Genomic DNA, 25,414 nt, shown 5'->3' with positions numbered 1-25,414 from the left:
AAAACTCTTCTGATTTGCTTTTTCCATTTAACAAGACACGGTGATTATTCCATTTCAGAACATAAAAGAATTGTCTAATTCTTTTTAACTATAAGCTATATAACATTCCATTGTATGAAGAACATTAACCAGTCCTCAGTCAGTTCCATTTCAGAACATAAAAGAATTGTCTAATTCTTTTTAACTATAGGCTATATATCATTCCATTGTATGAAGAACACTAACCAGTCCTCAGTCAGTGGATATTTAAATTCTTTTTAATCTTTTGCTAATTAGCCACAGCATTTTTTTCCCCTGAAGAGGAAAAAGGATAATGTTAATTTCACCTGTAAAAATGACATTTTAACTCTCTTAAATTTCATGTATTCCAAGTTCCCTACAACTCTCAGTCTATATCAAGAAAAATGAATAAACGGGCATGTTTGCCATCAGGAAAATGCAAAATACCACAAGTAAAAATGACTAGGGCTGGGGCTATAGTTCAGTGGCAGAGTGCTCGCTTAGCATGTGTGAGGCATTAGGTTTGATCCTTAGTATCGCATAAAAATAAACAAGTAAAATAAAGGCAGTCTGTCCATCTACAACTACAAATAAAGAAAGAAAGAAAGAAAATGACTAGCCAGGCATGCTGGAGCATGCCTGTAATCCCAGCAGCTTGGGAGGCTGAGGTAGGAGGACTGAGTTCAAAGCCAGCCTTAGCAACTTAGTGAGGCACTTAGCAACTCAGTGAGACCCTGTCTCTAAATAAAATATAAAAAAGGGCCCAGAATATGGCTCAGTGGTTAAGCACCTAGCAGTTGCTGTAGGAAACAGCCTGGCAATTCTTTCAACAGTAAATGTAGAAATACCATTTGATCTGGCAATTGCACTCCTATAGTTTTATACCAAGAGAAATGAAAACACATGTCTGCATAAAACTTTGTGCACAATTGTTCAAAGAAGCATTATTCATAATAAAGAGTGGGAATAATCCAAATGTTTATTGGCTAATGAGTGCATAAATAAAATTCAGTATGTTCATACATTAACATACATACCATACTAATGTTACAATATTACAAAACTTCAAAGCATTATACTAAATAAAGGAAGACAATCACAAAAAACACACATTAAAATGCTTAGGGTAGGCAAATCAATACAAAAAGTAGATTAGTGGTTGCCTAGGGTTGAAGGGAGTAGGGAGAGAATTGGGGGATAAAGACTAAGAATGAGAGTTTGGGGGTACTAAGATGTTAATGACAATGTCCTAAAATTGTAATGGATGCACAATTCTAAATTTACTACAACAATTGAACTATATACACTTGAGATGGGTGAATTGTATGATATATAAATTCTATTTCAAGATGTTGAAGTGTATTAATAAATGTGTTAATGTGTTTTTTGTTTCAGTTCTTTCTACAACTTCAGCAGGCAGCCCTAGAGGTTTTTGCAGAGAATAATACCCTCAGTAAATTGCAGCTGGGACAACTAGCCTCTATGGAGAGTTCTGTCTTTGACGACATGATTAACCTCTTAGAGCGTTTAAAGCATGATATGTTGACCCGTCAAGTAGACCATGTTTTTAGAGAAGTTAAAGATGCTGCAAAATTTTATAAGAAAGAAAGGTAGGTACTTTGTATAAGTTAACTCTTTATGCCAGTTTAGTAAAAGTTGAAAGATGGTACATGCAGTCAAATTTCCAAAGTGTCTAGATAGAAACAGGGTTTGGCCTGTTGTACTCAAAACTTTAGTTTTTTGTTGTTGTTTTTGTAATGTTGGGGATCAAATGCAGGGCCTTGTGCATACTAGGCCCAAACTTTAACTGTTTTTGATATAAATCTTTCTAAAATATATTCTTGGACATTTTTAATCAGAATAAACTTATGCTACTATAATTTAGTCCTCAGCTATTGTAAATACAGAGAGCTAGGGTCAAACAGCCCAGCCTGTCACTTGTTTGTTTCAAAGTAAGGTGCTCCTACAGCAACCTGTGCATCTTTGCATTGTACAATTTATTCCATTACCATAATTCCCTGAGGGCATCTGTGACCTCCACCAGAACATGAGCTGCTTAAGAACAAGCAATATGTATTTGACATACCACAGTCCCTGCCACACAGAGGACCTCAATCAGATTGGAAGTGTTATTCATCACTGTTGTTTTTTGCTGAAAACTAGAGCATAAAAGTAGCTGATGCCTCAAATACTAAATATACATTTTAGGGGCTGAGGTTTTTTTACTCAGCGGTAGAGCGCTCGCCTAGCATGCGCGGGGCGCTGGGTTCGATCCTCAGCACCACATAAAAATAAAATAAAGGTATTATGTCCAACTACAACTAAAACAAAATATATTTTTTTAAAAAATAATTTTTTAAATTTTTTTTTTAGTTATACATGGGCATAATATCTTTATTTTGTTTATTTATTTTTATGTGGTGCTGAGGATCGAACCCAGGGTCTCACACATCCGAGGTGAGTGCTGTACTGCTGAGCCACAACCCCAAACCTTCAAAACATACATTTTAATTTTTTTCTCTCAGTACTTGAATTAAATCCAGGGCCTTGCATATGCTAAGCAAGTACTGTACCACTGAGCTACATTTCCACCCCTTTTTATCTTGAGACAGGGTCCACTAAGTTGCCCAGGACAGCCTGGAACTTGTAATCCTTTTGTCTCAGTCTCAAGAGTAGCTTGGCTTGCAGATGTGTGTCACCATACCCAGTTTAATTTTTTTAAAACTTTTATATCAATAAGTCAAATATTAAAATTTTGGGATTTAAAGTGTATGTATCATCATGATATTAAATAAAGGTATTTCATTGACAGCTAAAATATAAACATAGGTACATTTGCTTTCTGAGAGAACTTTTAATATTGTACCTGTTTTCTCATCCAAAATTCCCCAGGCAGTACAGGTCTCCAAATATAACATAATTTGTTAAAGATTTAAAAATACAATGATAAGCCAGATATGGTGGTGCCCACCTGTAATCCTAGTTACTCAAGAGGCTGAGATAAGAGGATCCAAGTTCAAGGTCAGCCTCACAATACAACTTATTAAGACTGTCTCAAAATAAAAAAGGGCCAGGGGTGTAGTTCAGTGGTAAAGCACCCCTGGGCTAAATCTCCAGTACTAGCCCCACAAAAAGAGTGATAAAAAATTTTTAGGGTAAAAATGTAAGTTGTGTTTTGTTTTATTTTATTTATTTATTTTTAACAGATGGTTATCCTTGCCATCTCAATCAGAACAGGCAGTAATGTCCCTATCCAGTTCAGCCTGCCCATTATTGCTTATATTACGAGACCGTTTACTTCAACTGGAACAGCAGCTTTGTTTCTCCTTATTTAAAATTTTCTGGCAAATGCTTGTGGAAAAGCTGGATGTATACCTATATCAAGAAGTAAGTAAAAAAAGAAAATGTGGCATATATACACAAAGAGAATAAAATCATGGCATTTGCAGGTAAACGGATGGAGTTAGAGAAGATAATGCTAAGTGAAGTTAGCCAATCCCAAAAAACAAAATGCCGAATGTTTTCTCTGATATAAGGAAGCCGATTCATAGTGGAGTAGGGAGGGGGAGCATGGGAGGAATAGACGAACCCTAGATAGGGTAGAGGGGTGGGAGGGGAAAGGAGGGAGCATGGGGTTAGAAATGATGGTGGAATGTGATGGACATTATTATCCAAAGTATATGTATGAAGACACGTATTGGTGTGAATATACCATAATCAGAGATATGAAAAGTTGTGCTCTATATATGTAATAAGAATTGTAATGCATTCCGCTGTTATATATAAAAAAAAAAGAAAGAAAAATTTGTGCTCAATATGTATAATATGAACTGTAATGCTTATATAAATAAAAATTTTTTAAAAAGAAGTAAGAGTAGAAATTTTTGGGGGGCTATGATAATTAAAGGCAGCTGTTAACATGAATTATTCTTTGTTTCAGATAATTCTTGCTAATCACTTCAATGAAGGAGGAGCAGCCCAGTTGCAGTTTGATATGACTCGGAACCTTTTCCCTTTGTTTTCTCATTATTGCAAAAGACCAGAAAATTATTTTAAACAGTAAGCTTAATATTTAACAATTAATATTGATGTATCAAATTATTAGAGAAGGTTGATTTGCTTTTAGCAATTTTAAGAACTCTGCTGATGTTTGGTGGAATAAGAAATTAAAATCTTTTTTTTAATTGGAACTTTTTAGTTATACATGACAAGAGTATTTTGATAAAATTATACATGCATGGAATATATTTTGTTCTACTTAGGAGATCAATTAAAATCTTAAAACATTGATTGTATAGCTACTGTATGTTCAGAGCACAATAGAAAAAGCAAAATCATTTATGAGATATGACCCATGACCTCAGAAAATTGACCAGAAGTAGATTTAAATTATCCAGTTGGACTTTGTTTCCTAAACATTTGGTTTAATGTTCTCAGTTGCGTATTCCTGGGAGAATAAATAGAAAATGAAAGCAACTGTGGTTTCTGCTATATTCAGTAAATGTAAGCAATTACAGATGTGTTTAATACCTAACAATAAGCCAGGCCAGAAGAAAATTTTTTCTTACACATTTGATATTGTGATTCTAAGTGTAATTATATAAATGTATGTGAGAATAATTCTTAGAAATATATTCAGATTTATTTTAGTATTCTATCTATCTTCTGCTTTCATTTTTAATCTCTTAATTTTCTGTTTTCCCATACCCTAATGGACCTAAAGTGGTAGCTATATTTAATAGACTATTAGTACCAAGTATTTTATTTAGAGAACAAATGGCTGCATATTGGAAGCATGATTCTAGTACCTTATAAACTTACAAATTCTAATGAACTTACAAATTTTGTGCACCTCTATAGTCCCAACATATTTGAAAAGACAAATAATTAGTCCAAAAATAGTTTTGATAGAGAGGATATTTGACCAGCAGCAGCACAGGGAAACTTTAGCTTCTCAAAATGAAATTATTACAATATGGATGACAGAGATAATAAAAAATTCTGTTTACCTCCTTTCTTTTTTTTCCCCCCCTAAACAGTGTAAAAGAAGCCTGTATTGTTTTGAATTTGAACATTGGTTCTGCATTACTTCTGAAAGATGTACTGCAATCAGCTTCAGGGCAGCTTACTGCCACAGCAGCTTTAAATGAAGTTGGAATTTACAAACTGGCTCAACAAGATGTTGAAATTCTACTTAATTTGAGGACAAACTGGCCTAACACTGGAAAATAATCCATCTTTCAGAAAAAGTTGTGGGTTTTTTTTTTTTTTTAAACAAAAAGGAAGGCAGTTGGATTTAAAGTTATGAAGATGTTCTGAATTCATGAAACTGGACAAATGACAACTTTACTGAATCATTTATTATCTTGAATTCATGGTATTACCAAAATGATGACCATATTTCCCGAGTCCTCTTGTTCCTAAGAAAACCAAAAACAGAAAACTATGGAAACTCAGAATAATTCCATTTACAAATATAAATGCTGAATATATATGTTGAATAAAAAAAAAGCAAAGAAATTATAACTTTCAACTTCCTGTGCTAAAGGAAACTTTTGTGGATAATCAAACATAGCCAATAAATTTTTTAAAAGTCACTTAAGAATGCATGTTTATCATTGAGGTTCCTGTACCCAGTTTGTGACTTCAGTATATTTCCATGAGAAAACAAATTATGAGATGGTGAATTAGCTAGGATTATTCTTCATGTTCTGTAACTATCTTTCCATTTAAAATACTCTTGGAGCAAGTGAAAGGCTGTAGGTTCATTCCCTAGCCACAAAATAAGTAAATAAAATACTTAGTTCCATTCTTTGTGACAGTGGAAACTTTTTCTCTCTGGATGAAACATTTTAGGCTAGAGCACGCTGCCTCAGTCTTTCCCCTATGGTAGAAGATGTAATTAAACATTTTTGTTTAATATTTTTGTCACTGGTGTGACAAAAATATTGCACTTTCTTTTTTCTTCTGACTTTTCCTTGGCTTTGGGCTATACTAAATAGTGGTTTCTTTCTCTTTTTTTAAAATATTTTTTTAGTTGCCAGTGGATCTTTTATTTTATTTTATTTATTTATATGTGGTACTGAGGATTGAACCCTGGGCCTCACACATGCCAGGCAAGTGCTCTACCACTAAGCCACAACTCCAGCCCTGAATAATGGTTTCTTGATCAATAAATCCTCAGAGAGTAAAACTTGCAAACAAATTGAGCTAAATTAACTAGAACCTTTCTACAAATATCAAATTTTATTACAATAGTTTTCCTGACAGAGCATTTAGTACTTTCTTTTTTTTTTTTTTAAATATTTATTTTTTAGTTCTCGGCGGACACAACATCTTTGTTTGTATGTGGTGCTGAGGATCGAACCTGGGCCGCACGCACACCAGGCGAGCACGCTACCGCTTGAGCCACATCCCCAGCCCCGCATTTAGTACTTTCAACACTGGTTATAATATCTCAAATCTAAAACTGTCAGGCTAATGTGTATTACACTATTGATAAACATTTACTTTGCAATAAGTAAGTTTTGAGATAAATTCTATTACTGTGTACAGAAACTTTTCAACTAGTGTGTTGAGCTCAAAGCTCTTCTGTTAGTTTTAGCAGACTAGGTTTCTGTCATCCTTTGAGAATTGCTGAGGTTTCCTTGAGGAAAGAATGAAATTGCCTCTGGAACATCCTAACTCCAGCATTTCCCAGAAGGGAACATTCCTTGCCTGTCCTTCCTTCCTTCTTTCTTTTCTTTTTCTTTTTCTTTCTTATTTTTATTTATTTATTTTTTTTGTACCAGGGATTGAACCCAGGGGCACTTAACCACTGAGCCACATCCAAGCCCTTTTTAAATTTTTTTAGACAAGGCCTCGATAAATTGCTGAGGCTGGCTTTGAACTTGGTATCCTCCTGCCTCAGACTCCCAAGTTGCTGGGAGTATAGGCATACACCTGTCCTCACTTTCTAGTTGCTGCAAGTTTCAGGGAAATGAAAGGTTTTTCTCAAAAGGGAGGAACCCATTTGCAACAGAATTTATAATAATAAATACTTGAAAATCATGCTACATTATTAAAATCATTATTTAAAAGATAGACTTACACTTCCTCCTTGAACCTATTCAGATTTATTATATGTCCATCATCCTTTAAATCTTCATCTGCATCACATAGACCCAGGGTTTTTAGTGCTGTAAACATCAGAATGAGAAGAAATGAAAATTTGCAAAATGAGGATTCTTTTCAACTAGAGAAAGTTATGAAATGATCATAAATTATTCCTTCAATTTGTAGAAAATACTAACCTTCTTTGTATTGTACAAATGATATGGTGCCTTTGCCTGAATTGTCCAGCATCTCAAACATGGCCGTGATGTTAGAGTTATCCATAAAGTAAGGAAAAGCTACATTTGTTTCTTTAGCAATTCTCATACATTCCAACACAGAGATTAAATATTCTCTTGGGTTTTCTGCAAAAGAATAGTCCCAACTCTTTCTGATATGAAATTTCAATATGTCACAAAAGGAAACAGCCATTTAACAACTATTAAACACCTGTTCAAGGTATTGTACTAGACACCAGGGGATACAGACCTTGCTTTCATGAAACTTACAGTCCAGCAGGAAACATAAAACATTAAACAATCACATACGTAAGTGCTCTACTTCAGATGACTGAATAGAAAACTCTAGAAACTGAACCTGGGCATTTAAAAAAAAAAAAATCTCCCAGTCAATCTAACTTACCTAAAGAATTGCAAACCGAAAAGAGTGGGAACAGCAAGATGTAAGAAAAGTTGGCTAGAGGGGATGATATATAGGTAACAAAAGCAGAAACTCAGATATAGTTCTCCAGATAGGAAGCATAAAATATTTATTTCTAACATTTTGAATAAATAAGTTATCTTTCATTAAAGCAATTTTAGAAATGAAAAATAAAGGATATCTACTTTCCAGGGCAATCATGACAATCATGACAAAAAAATCATAAGTAGCCAGGTGTGGTGATGCAAGTCTATAATCCCAGCTACTTAGGAGGCTGAGGCAGGAGGATCTCAAGTTCCAGGCCACGTGGGCAACTAACTTAGCAAGATTGTGTCCCCCCCACCCCACCCCCACCCCCCCAAAAAAAAAGAAAGAAAAAGAAAAAGGACTGGGGATGTAGCTTAGTGATAGATCAACCCTGGGTTCTATCCCTGGTCAGAAGTTAAGAAAAAAAGAAGTAAAGATGGAACAGCAGGTAAAACCCTATTACTGCACCATCATTTAATTTCTTTTTTTTTACCATCATTTAATTTCAATCCCAGCTTTTACCCTTATGTTTACTTAAAAATTCTTTTAAAAGAGCTATTTATTGTTAAGAATTAAAGGAGTTTGGGCTAGGGTTGTAGCTCAGTAGCAGAGTGCTTGCCTAGCATGTGTGAGGCACTGGGTTCCATCCTCAGCACCACATAAAAATAAATTAAAAGGTATTGTGTCCATCTACAACTAAATGTGTGTGTGTGTGTGTGTGTGTGTGTGTGTGTGTGTATTTAAAAATAAAGGAGTTTGTAAAAGCATAAAAATACAGTGAACTCACCACCAACTTCAACTGTTAAAATTTGCAGCCAATCTTATTTTACTCGTTACCCACCTACTTCCCCCTCTTTACCTATTATTTCAAAGAAAATCATAGCAATCATGTTTCATTGCTATTTGAATTATGCATCTCTAAAAGATAAGGACTCCTTTTTCATATCACCACAATATTATCACAATACCATTCACACATTTTAAAAATCTTTTTAGTATCCTCAGATGGTATTCAAGTTTCAGTTGTCTCACAAATGCTATAAATTTTAAAAATTTTTTAAAAATCAGTATCCAGGGGCTGGGATTATAGCTCAGTAGTAGAATGCTTGCCTCATAGGTACAAAACCCCAAATTTGATTCCCAGCACTACCAATTCACAATAGCAAGACTGTGGAACCAACCTAGATGCCCTTCAATAGACGAATGGATAAAAAAAAAGTGGCATTTATACACAATGGAGTATTACTCTGCATTAAAAAATGACAAAATCATAGAATTTGCAGGGAAATGGATGGCATTAGAGCAGATTATGCTAAGTGAAGCTAGCCAATCCCTAAAAAACAAATGCCAAATGTCTTCTTTGATATAAGGAGAGTAACTAAGAACAGAGTAGGGACGAAGAGCATGAGAAGAAGATTAACATTAAACAGGGATGAGAGGTGGGAGGGAAAGGGAGAGAGAAGGGAAATTGCATGGAAATGGAAGGAGACCCTCAGGGTTATACAAAAGTACATACAAGAGGAAGTGAGGGGAAAAGGAAAAATAATACAAGGGGGAGAAATGAATGACAGTAGAGGGGGTAGAGAGAGAAGAGGGGAGGGGAGGGGAGGGGGGATAGTAGAGGATAGGAAAGGCAGCAGAACACAACAGACACTAGTATGGCAATATGTAAATCAATGGATGTGTAACTGATGTGATTCTGCAATCTGTATATGGGGTAAAAATGGGAGTTCATAACCCACTTGAATCAAAGTGTGAAATATGATATGTCAAGAACTATGTAATGTTTTGAACAACCAACAATAAAAAATTTAAAAAAAAAGAAATATTCAAATAGGGTCCCTACATTGTGATAGATTATTTAAATGTATTTATTTATTTATTTTGAATTATGGCTCTACCACTGAGCCATAACCCCAGCCCTTAAATCTTTTCATGTTTAAATTTATTTAAGTAATTTTTTTTTTTAGTTGTAGATGGACACAATACCTTTATTTGTTTTTATGTGATGCTAAGGACCAAACCCATTGCCTCACACCTGCTAGGCAAATGCTCTACCACTTAGCCACAACTGCAGCCCCTTAAATTTATTTAAAAATTTTCTTTTAAATTGTAGATAGACATAATACCTTTATTTTATTTTATTTATTCATTTGTGGTGCTGGGGATTGAATCCAGGGCTTGTGCACGTGAGGCAAGCACTCTACCAACTGAGCTATATCCCCAGCCCATTATTTTATTATTTTTATGTGGTTCTGAGGATCAAACGCAGTGCTTCACAGGTGCTAGGCAAGTGCTCTACCACTGAGCTATAATCTCAGCCCTTAAATTTATTTTTGACAGGTAAAAATTAGATACATTTATAATAAACAACATGATGTGTGTATATAGATACATACACATGTTATGGAATGGCTTAATCAAAATATTTAACATGTGCTACTTCACTTTTTTTTTTTGGTGATAAATACACTTAAAATTACTCTCTTCACAATTTTTAAAAAATTATTTTTATTAGTTATTGATGGACCTTTATTTATTTGTTTATATGTGATGCTGAGAATCGAACCAAGTGCCTCACACATGCTAGGCAAGTGCTCTATCACTGAGCCACAACCCCAACCCAGATACAATATATTGTTATTAACTGTAGCTGCCATTATGTACAATATATCTTTTGAACTTATTCCTCATGTAACTGAAATTTTGGGACCAATATTTCCTCAATACCTAAACTCCTAGTCTCTGGGATCCACCATTTTGCTCTATTTCTGTGTTCTGTGTTATTTTTTTCCCTTAAATTCAGCATATTATAGAATATTGTGCTATTATCTTTCTATGCCTGGGTTATTTTACTTAACACACTGACTTTCATATTCATCCAAATGACAGGATTTTCTGCTTTTTAAAGATGAATAGCAGGGTTTGGGGTTGTGGCTCAGTGGTAGTGTACTTGCCTAGCACGTGTGAGGCACTGGTTCGATTCAGCACCATATATAAATACATGAATAAAATAAAAGTTCATCAACAACTAAAAAAAAAAGACAAATAGTATTCCATTGTAAATATATACCACATTTTCTTTACTTATCTGTTAATGGACACAAAGTTGTTTCCTTTTCTTGGCTATTGTTAATAATGCTGTGGTGAACATGGGAGTGTAGGTATCTCTTTGACAGACTGGTTTCATTTCTCTTGGATATACACTCAGTAGTGGGATTGCTGGATCACATAATATATCTATTTTTTAACTTTTTGAGATCCTTCCTCCTTACTGTTTTCCATTATGATCGTACCAAACTGCATTTCCACCAACAGTGTACACATTTCCCTTTTCTCTACATCCTTGACGACACTTGTTATTCAATAATAGCCATTCTAACAACTGTGAGGTGATATTGGTTTTAATTTGCATTTCTCTGATGATTAGTGATGGAGAGCATTTTTTTTCATATACCCTGTTGTTTATTTGTATGTTTTCTTTTGAGAAATGTCTTTAGATCCTTTGGCTTTTTTCTTTCTTTCCTTTTTGTGAGTGGTGCCGGGGATCAACCTGAGTCCTTTCCCCATTTTAAAAATTGCACTGTTTTTTTTACCATTGTGTTGAATTCCTTAAGTATATTTTTATATTATCTCTTACCAGATGTATAGTTTGCAAATAAATTCTCCCACACCATAGTTGTCTCTTCGCTCACATTATGTTTTTAAATCTGTTGGTTTCCTCTTGTCTTTTTTTAAGATATATTTTTATTCTTATTTGACACAGTAATTATACACATTTATGGATTACAGTGGGATATGTCAATACATGTATACAACAGGGTAAGTGGCATATCTACCACCTGAGATATTTATCATTTCTTTGTGTTGGGAACACTGAAATGCTATCAAGAGTACTAGTTGTGGAGTCAGACATACTGCTGCATTGAACAGCAGAATACTTTTCAATGTTACAGTATCAAGCACCAGCAAGAGACATAGTCACTTTTCCAAAACACGTTTTAAAAATCAGTTTGAAATCAATTTAACCTCAGAGCATTAAAAAAAAAAAAAAAAAAAGAGTTAAGGGCATTCCTTTGTCTTTATTTCTTTTCACTTCCTTATCTGTTACAGTGATATTTTTTTGTTTGTTTTTAATGCTTTACTGCTGTAAAACAACTAGAAAGAATTTGATCATACTTAACACGATCATACTGGATGGGTGGTTTTGGCAGTGTTAGGATGTGTAGAATTTAAGGAAATGGACAGTTTTAGCATTTTGGACACTCCACATGGAAGTTTTGCAACCTGGGGAGGACATATGATCATTTTTACTTCCCCCTCCTCCCCCCACCCCGGGTACTATAGTTTGAACCCACGGACGATCTACCACTGAGCTACATCCCCTTTTTATTTTTTATTTTGAGATGGGGGTCTAAGTTGCTCAGGCTGGCCTCAAAGTTGGAATCCTCCTGCCTCAGACTCTCAAGTAGCTGGGATCACAGGCATGTGCCACTACACCCGATTTAACAAAACTTCTTAATTACACACTACACAAAAATTATGAAATGTTTCAAACTTTTTAAGGGGCATAGATGTATAAAAATGTCAGGAAAAGCTGCTCCCCAAGAACACCCTTCTAGCTCACCCTATCATTTGTTTAGTGCACTTACTGTATGAAAAACTCTTCACAAGCAGGGGTAGCAATGGAAACATCCGTTTTTGCCAAGCACAGGCTGTTTTATATATGAATCTCCCCCACGAGATCGGTTCTACTATCGTGCCCACTTTTCAGAGCAAGAAACCAGTTCAGAGTCTTGTCTTATGCCACGGAGTACGCAGAGGTGGAGCGAGAAGCCTCTCTTCCCAACGACCGCTCCCCTAGCCTAACTCGCCGCACTAGGTTAGCGGCTGGCACCTAGGGGTCGTCCCAGCTGCACGTGTTTACTGAAGACCACAGAGTTAATGGGCAACAGCAGGACTCGGTGGCCTAGAGAGCGTGGAGGGAGGAAAGGGGAGGGAAGGAGGAGGCAGCGAAGCGCCGGCTCGGGACCCCCTCTCGTCTCCGCGGGGAGGCGGGCAGCACAGAACGCTATTAGGTGGCAACACCCTTACCTGGCCTGACAAAGAGGAGGACGCTGGTGAGGTGGTTCAGCAGATCCAGGATCCGGTGGCTTTTCAAATAATACCCGGCTTCCTGCTCCCTGCTAACTGGAGCCTCCATCGCTACGCCTGGGGCTGTTGCTAAGCGACCAGGCGGCGTCCAGGCCTCCGACTCCGCCTGCCTCCGCCCGGCGCGGTCACGTGACGCGCTCCCCACGCTGCGAGCTGGGCGTGACGCTCAGTTCCGGGCGGGGTCTGGGCGTGCGGTGTGCGGCGGGCGGAGGTGGAGGCGTGGTGCCCTCCTTCCCGCTGAGGGCTGGCTCTACAGGCCTTTTCCCGGTTCTGTCTCTAGCCCATAGCGAATTGCTTGAGGTGCTGGTAACACAGGATGAACCAAACAAAATTTGCGTAATTCTGGGGGTGACTGGTGCAGAGTCCTACATAGCATTTTAGGTGTGAGCCGCCTGCTGACCTCCCGCTGGCTTGACTGGATTGGGGAACACGGAGCATGCCTGGATCCTGACCAGACGACTGCCTAAGGTTGTAGAGACCATCTGACAGTCATTTTGCTAGAGGGACACTGAATAATATTGGTTGCAGGTTGGTCTGAGACAGTCTCTGCTTATTCAGTGGAGTACCTGAGAAACTGACACTTCTGTCTTTGAGTCCTGAACCTCTGAAGCCTGTGCCCTTTGACCAAAGAACTCAAAACGGGAACTTTAGGGCTGAGGTTGTTGGCTCAGAGGCAGAGCATTCGCATAGCATATGAAAGGCTCTGGGTTCGATCCTCAGCATCACATAGAAATAAATTTAGAAAATAAAGGTATTGTGTCCAACTACAGCTAAAAAATAGATATTAAAAAAAAAAAAAACAGGGGGGGCTGTGGCTCAGCGGTAGCGCCTGCCTGGCATGTGTGAATCACTAGGTTCGATTCTCAGCACCGCATATAAATAAACAAAATAAAGGTCTATCAACAACTTTAAAAAAACCAGGAACTTTAAGAAAAGATAAATGGCCAATGAACATATGAAAATATTCTCAACCTCTTTAGGAATCCTGCGAATAAAATAAAATTACAAGATAATGCCATTTTATATACATAACAGACTGATTAAAAACTAGGAAGTTGGGCAATATCAAGTTCTGGCAAAGATGTGGTGTGATCATGGAAGTGACATTGGAACATCTGCTTTGGAAAATGGTTTGGAATCATCTTGCTAATTTAAACGTGGTTCACTATGACTCAGAAATGCCACTCCTAAAGCAACTCTTGTAAATGTGCACCAAGAGACATGTAAAAGAATGTTCACAGCGGCACTGTTCATAATAGAAATCACTGACAACAGTCCAAATGTCATCAAGAGTAGAGTGGATTTTTTTAAGACCTGATATATTATACAATCGAATACCATAAAACACTGCAACAATAAATTATAGCTACTGTGACCATATAGGTGAATCTCAAAAAACATTGTCTCAAGAAAATATATACAGTATGAATCAATTGATAGGAAGTTTAAAAACATACCAAACTAAACAATATGATTTACAGATTCAAACATATGTAGGAAGTATATCCAGAAATTCAAGGGAATGATAAACCCAAATTTCAGTATAAGGTTTGCCTAGGAGATGAGAGGAAAAGGAGTAAGTTTAGGTAAAAGGAATATCCTGGGGATTGTAGTGTGCATGGTCGTGTGAGATTTCTTTACCTAAGTGGTGGATACACAGGTGTTTATCAGATTAGGATCCTTTTCTTTTTATAGTGGTGGGGGGTACTGTGGATTTAACCCAGGAGCATTTTACCACTGAGCCACATGCCCAGCACATTTTATTTTGAGACAGGGTCTTGCTAAGTTTCTGAGGCTGGCTTTTCTGCAGTCGTCTTGCCTCAGCCTCCTAAGTCACTAGGATTGCAGGGGTACAAGACCATGACTGGCTCAAGTGAGGATTCTTTATACTTTTTATTGATTTTTAAAACCTCAGCATTTTAAAAAAAATTTAAGTTGCTTTTTATTTATCTATTTTTTTATGTGGTGCTGAGGATCAAGCCAAGGGCCGCACGCATGTGAGGCAAGCGCTCTACCACTGAGCCACAACCACAGCCACAACCCCCCTAAATCTCAGCATTTTATAAAAATAATTTCTCAGCAATTAAAAAATAGTGGAAAAAGAAGCTATGATATCAATGCTAGGAGACTGACCCAAATCTGAAATGGAAAGTAACTAAGGTGGTGCTGGGATTGTGGCTCAGTGGTAGAGCGTTCGCCTAGCTCGGGCTGGACCCTGGTTCGATTCTCAGCACCACATAAAAATAAAGGCATTGTGTTGTGTCCATCTACACCTAAAAAAAAAAAAAAAAAAGTGAGGTGCCAGGGATGCGGTGGGGATGAGACTTCCAGGACGCTGGCCTGACTTTACAAGTTTGTGAAATGTGGCAAGCCAGGAAAAAACCTATTTAGATGACTGCCCTGAGCATCAGGGAGAACTAGATGCTTAACTAATTATTGGATCCTTGGCTCAACCTTGAGCAAAGAGGGATAAGCTTTTTGTCCTATCTGGAGAAAGTACTCCAAGGAGGAAGCTAGCTAACTCTTTGGAAAGACTTGAATATTGGGTACCCAAATCTGTAAAACTGGCTTGGATGTGTGAAAAGGAGGGTGTCCTGGAGAATGTAGGAGAGTACTCTGCAAACTTTTTATCAGCAGAATCTTTTTTTTTTTTTGGTGCCAGGGATTGAACTCAGGGGCTATCAACCACTGAGCCACATCCCCAGCCCTATTATGTATTTTTTTATTTAGAGACAGGGTGTCCCTGAGATGCTTAGCCCCTCACTTTTGCTGAGGCTGGCTCTGAACTCGCCATCCTCCTGCCTCAGCCTCCGGAGTCACTGGGATTACAGGCATGGTCCACCGTGCCCGGTGACTCAGCAGAATCTTTTAAAGAAGTCCTGTGTGGAATGCCTTACCAACACATATAAACAGATACAAGAGGGCACTGTATTGAAATTTACTTAGAATGACAGGATTACATTATCTATTCTTCATTTGTGCTTTTCTCTGAAGTATGACTGGCAGCCTGAGTGATCCTTGTGATACAGGTAACTGGAACCCGGGAAGCCCTTACTCAGGGGCAGACCTACATTACCTAAACTGACAAAGCAGATGCATTATTCAAGCGCCAGTGTACCCAAGAGCCCTGGTTTTTGGTGGATTCTGGGGAGAATTTGAAAAATTCTGGTGTTGGTGTTATTTTTCAGTGGTTTTTGATCCGATTCTTAGGGGACTCACTTTATGTTCCATGGTAGAAGGGACAGTATATCACAAACAAGATGACTATTCTCCTCTAAATCATGGCCACTTGAGTATGTGACCCTTCAGGGTTGACCTAAGAATGTGATCTCTTGGGAAAGTGGCTCTGGGTCTGCTTAGAAGTCTGTACAGCAGAAGCCAGACAATGTCAACTGGGATTAGAAATGAGAGGGAGTCCTGCTGAGGGGACAGTGATGACTATGAGAAGCAGAAGACAACAGGCCTGGTTGGGGAAGACTTGAGTCACAATAACAGGGGGCCTGTTTGCAGTCTTTGGTCATGGTCTCCTTTGATTGACTGATCCAAGGCTGGTGTGGCCTGGGGAAAGCGAAGTAAAAAGGATGAGGAACATCCTTAATGGAGGAAGAGAAGATTGGGTGCTGATCTGCAGAATGCAGTGGTTTCTGCTCAATGTTTCTTCTGGGGAACTTCATTGATTTATTCTCTGCTCTTTGTACTCCAGAATGTGCAATAACACTGACAATGCAATTATCTAATTTCCTCCGCCTCTGAAGTCAAGCTGCGGGGAGTATGTGGGCCCTGCTCACATCCTCCTCAGTTGCTGGATGTTTTCTTCATCAAGAAATCTGCTTGCTTTTCTCTACCAAAGGAACAATGAAGTCTGCTCAGTGCTCTCTCTCTCTCACACAACCTATCTCAGACATGAATCTCCAGTTCCCCTGGAAATGACACTACCGAGAAGTGTCCAGATGCCACCTAGTGGAGTCAGCTATTTTCTGTCATGGCCACTCTCTCTTAAACCAAACTGGACTTCATTAATTATTATCATCAATGTTACCAGAGCACGTTTTCTTCTTTGTCTTCTTGTCCTCCATCTCCTTAATATTGTTCTTAATCCTGCTACTGCTTTGAGGGAGTAACTCTGGATAAAAAGTATGCACGCAGTACTTCTCAGCCAGGGTTGCATATTGTAGCCACCTGGGGACCTTTACAGAGTACCCTATTCTGAACCCATGGAATTGAATCTCTTGGAATGGGGCAAGTGGACACTGGCGGTTTTGTTGTTGTTGCTGATATAACAGATTTTTTAAATTACATATTTTTAAACACTCTATTCTTTTTTTAAAAAATATCCTTACTTTATTTGTTTATTTTTTATTGTGGTGCTGAGATTTGAACCCAGTGCCTCACACATGCTAAGCAAGTGCTCTACGACTGAGCTACAACCCCAGCCCAATGTGTTATGTTTTGATGTAGCCATGGAAATTACCACAGAAAGATAAAGAACATATTTATCACTAACCCTGCCTCCAGACAACCACTGACCTACTATATGTAACTGTAGATTAGCTTGGATTCTGTAGGATTCTATATAAATGGCACCATATAGTATGTTTTTTCTGGCTCTTTTTTTTACTCAACATATTTATTTTTTGAGATTCATTCATGTGGTTACATATATCAATATTTCACTCCTTTTTTTTTTTTTTGGTAGTGGGGATTGAACCCAGGGGTGCTTAACCACTGAGCTACATCCCCAGCCCTTTTAAAATATTTTATTTAGAGACAGGTTGAATTTCTAAGTGCCTCACTAAGTTGCTGAGACAGGCTTTGAACCTGCCATCCTCCTGCCTCAGCCTCCTGAGCCTCTGGGATTACAGGTGAGCTCCACGGTAGCTATTTCACTCATTTTGTTGCTGAGTAGGATTCTATCGTATGGATATACCACAGTTTGTATATCCGTTCATCTATTGATAGACATTTGGTTGTTTCAGTTTGGAACTACTTCAGATAAAGCTGCTGTGAACATTCATGTTCAGATGTTTGGGTGGATAGATGATTTAATTTCTCTTGGTTAAATACCTAGGAATAGAATGGAGGGTGGGTGGAATGGTGGTGTAGGTTTAACTTTGAAGAAACTGCCAAACTGTTTTTCAATGTGGCAATACCTTTTTATATTCTCAAGCTGAAGGTATTAGACGCTTCCAGGTGATTCTGGTGTACAAGCCAGCACAGAGACTTGTATAACAGTAAGGTGTGCAGGTTGAGGTGGAGAGCTGAGAAATGTGAATTAGGACTCTTATAGCATCTGGGAGGATCTAGCTCATGCTTGATATAATCCTACTGTGATTCTCCGACCCAGGCCACACAATGCAATCTGCTGGGGAGCCATCTGTAAATACGTCTGCCCTTCTCCCCCACTCACAGAGTCTGATAAAATTGCTCTGCGATCCATGGTGCAGGAGTATCTCAGGCATCACAGTTTATTAACAGCTCCCCAGAGCGATGAACCTCTTGATTTGTTCAGGAAACTTTCAGTGATAAAACTGGACAATTTTAAAGTTAACTACAACAGTTGGTCATCCTGTTTGTGGATCACTAACATAAAGACCTTGGGCTTTGGTATCAGGTAGACTTGTCAATTTTCCTGTCAACCTTGGAGTGATAGATCAGGGTGTGTGTGTGTGCATGTGTGTGAGTGTGTGTGTGTGTGGGTGTGTGTGTTGAGCATGGGGAGATGAGATTGTATAAAAGGAAAAATGAGGAGACAAGAGTGTCCAGAATAGACTATGGGTTTATTTCTTCTCTCTGCTTTCTGTTTTGAGCAGAAACAAGACAGAGAAGCCTCAATTAAGGGTTTTAGTTGCTGTTAAAGGAGAGGGAAGGGCCTGGGGATGTAGCTCAGTGGTAGAAAACTTGCCTAGCACACGCAAGGCCTTAGATTCAATCCCCAGCAGTGAAAAAGGGAAAAAAAGAAGAGAGGAAAAAATATAAAGGACAAATTTTCTGAGAAAATGTATAATGATGCAGTATTGTTTAGAGATCTCTGGAACCAGACTGCCTCAATTCAAATCCCAGTCTTACCATTGATCATTATGAACTACGTGACCGTGGGCAAGATGCCTGAATTCTCTGCCTTGCTTTCCTCATGGATAGAATATCTGCCTCATAGGAGACGTGTTAAGGCCAGAACAAACAAATATACATACAGCTCTTAAAATAGTTCCAGGAATGTACTAAGTGTTTGCTGTTAAGGAAAAAATTGGTGACTATTAAATAGAGTTTCTATAACCTATGTCCATGGGCTGTCCTGCTTGATTTCCCATGAAAGTTACTTTTTTGTTGTTTTGGGGGGACACGGGAAGAGGGAAGGATGTAGTATTTCATATTTTGTGTTACATCTTTTAAAAACTACAGACTCTTGGTTTTATGTGGCAATGTGGAAAGAAGGAAAGGTATTTATTATATGCTTAACATTCTTGGGCAATTCACCTGGAGACAGAAGTTTGGAATCTAATAGTTTTATTTTTACCAAGTTGTTTTGTTGGTGGGGTTTTTTTGTTTGTTTGTTTGTTTTTAGACAGAACACAGCTTAATAGTGACACTGTGTTTTTTGTGTGTGTGTGTTAGGTAGGCCTCAGCAGCCTGTTTTAAGCTTTGCAACCAGAATTTGACAGGTATACAGATCTCTGTGAAACTCAAGTCTCAAAAGCTCCATCTCAGTCTTTGTAAAACAGCAACATTCAATTTCTGAGGAAGTGCCAGCTTTACTCAGAAGGAATGTCAAGTTTGCCCTCATTCTTCATGGACCTAAAAAGCCAAAGTGCTGAAAACTGGTTTTGTTTTGTTTTCGTTTTTGGTGCTGAGGATGAACCCAGGGCCTGACACATGTTAGGCAAGCAGTCTACCACTGAGCTACCTCCCCAGGCCTGAAAACATTTTAAAGTCCTAATTTAAATCCTCACTACAAAAGACAACAGTGTAGAGAATATCAAGTGAGTAGCTGTACTACAAAGGATCGCAGGCCAAGGTTGGGATGATGGTACCAGTTGCCCTACACTGGACCAAAATGGCAGCATGTTACCAGGTACTGGTTGCAGCAGTCTCTGGAAGAGTAGGGCCTTGGGCAAAGTGGCTCTGCACCCAAGGCGCCTTTATCCCTAAAACCAGAGGATGACTGAACATGGTACCTGCTTTATAACCCACTCTTTCCTTTTTGATTCTGGAATAGTTTAAGACTCATAAGAGGTTGTAAAATAGTTCAGAGAGCTCCATGTGCCCTCCCTCCAGCTTTTCCCAATGCTGACATATAACCACAGAATCAGGAAAATGGCTCTAATACAATACTATTAACTGAGCCCTAGGATTTATTTGGATTTTACCAGTTTTAATCTAACCCCCATCTCATTTTTTTAGACAATTTTTATATTTCAGAACATCAAACTATAAACGTAGCCTGAATTTATCCCCTATAACACCTATGGGGTGTTAAACAACTATGTCTGTTTAAGCTTTAGTAAGGTTCACCAAATTAAAGCCCAGGACAAAATTTTTGAATACTAATACTCTGCTGAGTGCAGTGGTATGTGCCTGTAATCCCAGTGATTTCAGAAGTTGAGACAGAAAGATCACAAATTTGAGGCCAGCCTCAGCAATTTAGCAAGACTTTGTCTAAATAAATAAAGAGCTAGAGATGTAGCTCAGTGGTAAAGCACCCCTGGGTTCAATCCCCAGTACCATGAAAACCAAACAACAACAAAACCCCCAAACCAAACAAACCAATACTCTTTGAGCTTCTAAATTATTTGTACGAAGGATTAACTCAAATGTTCTCCTATTTACCCAAGAACCTTTTCCCAACAGGCTTCATCCTTGCTAGCTGTGTGATCTTGAGCAAATTACTTGACCTCTGTAAACTTTGTTTTCTTACCTATAAAATGGGGATAATAATCCTACATATAGAGTCATTGAGAGGATTAAATTTGAAAAGATGAGGAGCCCGGGCGTGATGGTGCATTCCTGTAGTCTCAGCTACTTAGGGGGCTGAGGTAGGAGAATCATGAGTTAGAGGCCAGCTTAGACAATTTTGTGTCTCAAAAACAAAACACACACACACACACACACACACACACAGTGGGATTTAGCTCAATGGTAAAGCATCCCTGAGTTCAATCCCAGTACTTGAAAGAAAGAAAGAAAGAAAGGCTGTGAGATATATACAGATATTAGTTACTATTATTCCTACTGGTCCACCAGCACCAATACTAGCACCACCAGGGTAATCCTTGTACTTCCAGCCCATTTCTTGATGTCAGAGAAGTACAGGTGTAGCTTAGAGCTGGAGTCTGCTCGGGGGGAAGCTGGGAGTCTTCACCTCTGGCAGATGGCAGATGGTGAGGTAGAAGGGTGTGCTTTCTCATGGCTGGGATGGTGGCCAGGTAGCAGTCTTGTCTTCCCTGGCTGAAACTGAGAATGCATTTCCCAAAATAATGCTACTGAATCAATATTAAGACTTTAGGTGCATTGTGGGCTGCCCTGCAACCTAGTCACCCTTGGTATTGCTTTTTAGTGGAAGACCATGTTAGGTTCCAATGAAACATTTGGAGCCCAGTTCACAGAATGGGTATTGAGAAGAAAAAAGAAATTACTTATGTATTATTAAAACAAACAAAAAAATCGTTTGCCCAAGTACCCTTTTCAAACAGAAAAATGGGGAAAAATGTTGGATAGAAAGTTGGTTGTTTTCAAGTGATAGCAAAGTTCTCATTGTTGGCCTTTGGGGATGAATGATTTCATATTGTTTAACATGAATTAACACATGTGTGTGGCATTGGCAAATCAGCCGTGTGTGGCAGCTGCTTGCACAGCCTCGCTAGGACCAGTCAGTTCGTCTCTTCCCAGCTGTGGGTTCTGTGAGGTCATGCTGCCAGCTTGGGGTTGGCCATGGGGATGTATTTACATCACAGAAATTAGCAAATGTTTTTCCTGTCACTCCCCAAGCCCATCGGTCTACGTTTACTAGCACACCACTGGCTCCTTTATCATACATTTGCTGTACCTCAACTATATGTCTGATGCTGTTTAGGAACCGAACAATACTTAACAAGCCAGCTCAGGTCTTGCTTCCTTAGAAATTTAAGAGGATCCCCAAGAAGAATTTAGAGTTCAAGTAGACATAAAATATACATGCTTTTGGAATGAGAAAGTTCCACAATGTCAATGAAATCCATGTGGAAATCTATACCAAGTTTTACAACATTGGAAAAGTTCTCCTAGGAAGAACTTTTTTTTTTTGTGGGGGGGTGCTGGGGATCAAATCCTGGGCCTTGTGAATGCTGGCATGTGCTCTATCACTGTGCTACACCCCAGCCCTATAGATTACTTTCAAAGCCATCTGAGAGTCAAATGCTATACCATGATAAAAAGGTAGATGAGATACCTAATGGTTCTCTTATATTTCTTTTTCTTTCCCCTCCCTTTCTTCTTCCTTCCTTCCTTTTTTTCCCCCTCTCCTCAGTGCTGGAAATCGAACCCAGGGTCTTTGTATAGTAGGAAAGTTCTCTACTACTGAGCTACACTTCCTGCCCTGTTTCCCCATGTACTTCATTATTATTTTAGGCATCCTTATGGTATGCTTATGTAAGTTAAAATAGACAAACTCCAAGCACTATTTGAAAATTTTAAGTTCTGTAGAGGAATTTATGATGAAAAGAAGCAATTTCATACTTCCTTCCACTTTTCACATCCACTCTGAGGTAACCTTCTCTGCTGGGCCTGGTATCCTTCAGTCCGGAACCTCTCAACATCTCATTTAATTTCTCCTGAAAACCCTCTAGTGGCCACAGAAGGGAGAGTTGCCTGTATATGGGAGATGAAGGGAGGCCCAGCCAATTCAGATAAACTAAGATTAATTTCTTTCTTTCACTCTCTTGTTTCCTCCTCCTCCGCTGCCTCCGCCTCCTCCTTCTTTTTTTGGTGGTACTAAAGACTGAACCCAGGGGTGCTCTACCAGTGATCTACATCTCTGGCCCCTATTTATTTATTTATTTAGTGGCAGAGTCTCACTAAGGTGCACAGCCTGGCATGGAACTTTCAATCCTCCTGCCTCAACCTCTCAAGTTGCTAGGATTATAGGTGTGCACACCCATGCCCAACTCATGTGAGATTTCCACCCTAACCTCACCCCCCTTTCCCATTTTCAACCCATTGTTTGCAGCCTCTCCTCTGTGGTACATACTGCCCCCGGGAGGATGAAGGACAAATTGAGCTTCTCATCAGTATTCTCCTCCAACCATGTTGTAACTTTCTTCTTTCTGCTGACACATATCACTTCAAGTCTTCCATATATTTTGTGTGTGTGTGAACATTTAAATTTAAGAACACAAAGTGAAATGAACATTTTTTTTTTTTGGTACTGGGGATTAACCACTGAACATCCCCAGCCCTATTTTGTATTTTATTAGAGACACGGTCTCACTGAGTTGCTTAGCATCTCTCTCAATTGCTGAGGCTTTGAACTCATGATTCTCCTGCCTCTGCCTCCTGAGTCTCTGGGATTACAGGGTATGCCACTGTGCCCGGCCCCAAAATGAACATATCTTAAGTATACAATATGATAAATATTTTACAAATGATTAGATCATTTAACAAACTCTCAGCTCAAGATGCAGAGCGTTTTCAGCACTCCAGAAATCTCCCTTGTGCCCCCAAAGGTAACAGCTATTCTATAAGTCAGTGTGTTTGTATTCATGGTTTTAATTCACCAAGGTTACTTTGAATGCCAATTCATTAATTAAAATGTTAAACAATGCTGGGATCAGCGTGGACCTGGCAGGAACAACCTCACCGAGCTTGAAGGTGAGCCGGGGCCTGGAGGCGCCCTCTGTGGGTAATCCCACCTGATTAGTCCTCTGCTCGAAGTGGGAGCATGTGCACAGAAAAACGTTCTCAGTTTGTTGAGTTGGATGGAACCAAAAGGCTGATAAGAACTGAAAAAAACAAAAACATGACATCTGATTCTTCCTAGTAGAAAAGCCTCAGAATCCCTATTATTGTTCCTGTCCATTCTCTTCATTTCTGTGTCACCCTTTGTCCTATTTCAAGAATGTGCCAAAATTGTCACCCTCTCTCCCATCTCCCAGCACTGGGTCTGGATTATTCAGGGGCATGGAAGAGCATTTCTGGGGAGGGAGGCAGTCTGTGATAAGACCCGGTTGGATATCAGCCAGGGAAGTGAAGAAGCTGGGAGAAAATGAAAATCCTAACACAGACGGTGGAAGCTCCTGTTTCAACATCAGCCTCCACAGTTCTTGTTCAGGTTGCAGAGGAAGCCAAATACTTTCATGATGATGCTGTTTGATTAAACACTCACTAAATATTTGTAGGCTAAAGGGGAAAGCCAGAAAGAGTTCTACAATTTTTTAAATTAAGAGAGCCTTCCCAATGTTAATGACCTCAGATCTGATTTGTGATTTGAATTCTCAATAAATGCAGCACCTCCAAGTTGTTGGCAAGCTTCCCACAGTGATTTTGCAACGATTCAGACTTGCATGGGATTGATTTGGTGTTTGAAGCATTCAGCTCTTTTGCATTTTTCTCATTTACTTTTCTAGTTGAATAGCTTATGAAGATGTAATGATAGAAAATAAACATTAAAATACATTCCTGGGTCCTGGGTACTTTTCTCAGAAGTATGGATACATAAAATCTGCTGCTCTGGAGGTTGTCCCAACCAGATCAGAAAGCAAGAAATAATCCATTAGTCAAGTAGTTATTGCCAAATGGGAAAAACCAAAAAGGAGAAAAGTATTCAAGTACAGTAGAATGAATTACAGAAACCTGAGAAAACCAACTAGGGGACCCATAGAATTTTAAAAGAGCTCCATGAACATACTCACAGTGGTTTAGGAAGAAAAGCCTTTAGACAGAGTTTATTTCTACAGGAAGCAGAGAGGACCATGGAGAGGGTACCAGATAGAAGGGAGAATAAATAGGCTGCATGTTCTTAGTACCTCATTTCACCTTTGTGTGTCTGTTTTGTCACCTGTAGAAGAGGGCCCTTAAGATCAATCATTCACGCCAGTCACAGTGATGCTCATCTGTAATTTCAACTACTTGGGAGGCTGAGGCAGGAGGATGGCAAGTTCGAGGCCAGACTAGGTGACTTAGTGAGGTCCTTTCTCAAAATATAAAAGAAAGGGTTGGGGATGGAACCGAGTAGTAGAGCCCCACTGGGTTCCTTCCCTAGTACTATAAACAAATCAATGTGTCCATCCAGTTTTCATATTACCCAAAGAGGGTGCTTCCAAGTCTCACTCATTTTGAAGGAGCCTTTTCAGAGTCCTGAGTTTGGAAAAAAAACAGAATGCCCAGGCCTTTTTCAAAATGGCATTACAAGTCACCCAGGCCAATGCAGTAATGGGCAGCCAGTCACACAAACAAGTCTCTGAGAGAACTGATGGACAAGGAAGTTGTTGATACTAGCAGTGCTATGCTGATG

At 38.8% G+C, this 25,414-nt stretch overlaps 2 protein-coding genes across 7 annotated transcripts in view; one reads left to right on the top strand and one right to left on the bottom strand.

Moving 5' to 3' along the window:
* Rint1 (RAD50 interactor 1) overlaps positions 1-5,597 on the top strand; it is a 28,174-nt gene extending 22,577 nt beyond the window's left edge. For all 6 annotated transcript variants that reach the window (XM_071613148.1, XM_027926471.2, XM_071613141.1 and 3 more), the window contains 4 exons: positions 1,396-1,610; positions 3,207-3,387; positions 3,941-4,059; positions 5,040-5,597. In XM_071613148.1, the coding sequence (XP_071469249.1) occupies positions 1,396-1,610; positions 3,207-3,387; positions 3,941-4,059; positions 5,040-5,232 (708 nt within the window). In that variant the 3' untranslated portion in view covers positions 5,233-5,597. The remainder of the gene's footprint in view (positions 1-1,395; positions 1,611-3,206; positions 3,388-3,940; positions 4,060-5,039) is intronic.
* Positions 3,332-12,983, bottom strand: Efcab10 (EF-hand calcium binding domain 10). The gene is made up of 5 exons (XM_071613176.1): positions 12,874-12,983; positions 7,293-7,457; positions 7,091-7,178; positions 6,941-6,942; positions 3,332-3,375 (listed from the first exon to the last, which is right to left on the bottom strand). Exons 1-5 carry the CDS (start codon positions 12,980-12,982, stop codon positions 3,332-3,334), a joined length of 408 nt encoding a protein of 135 aa, XP_071469277.1. The 5' UTR covers position 12,983.
* Positions 12,984-25,414: the final 12,431 nt, after the last annotated feature.

This window comes from Marmota flaviventris, chromosome 1, assembly GCF_047511675.1.
Source record: "Marmota flaviventris isolate mMarFla1 chromosome 1, mMarFla1.hap1, whole genome shotgun sequence".
Lineage (NCBI taxonomy): Eukaryota > Metazoa > Chordata > Mammalia > Rodentia > Sciuridae > Marmota > Marmota flaviventris.
This window is presented reverse-complemented; position numbering and strand designations above follow the sequence as displayed.

Bases quoted from the DNA above. Each gene is read 5' to 3' on its own strand.
- Efcab10 (XM_071613176.1), bottom strand. From the start codon at position 12,982: ATGGAGGCTCCAGTTAGCAGGGAGCAGGAAGCCGGGTATTATTTGAAA. The intron at 7,458-12,873 runs GTAAGGGTGTTG...ATTCTTTTGCAG, and splicing joins CCTCCTCTTTGTCAGGCCAG to AAAACCCAAGAGAATATTTA. The intron at 7,179-7,292 runs GTTAGTATTTTC...TGATGTTTACAG, and splicing joins ATTTGTACAATACAAAGAAG to CACTAAAAACCCTGGGTCTA.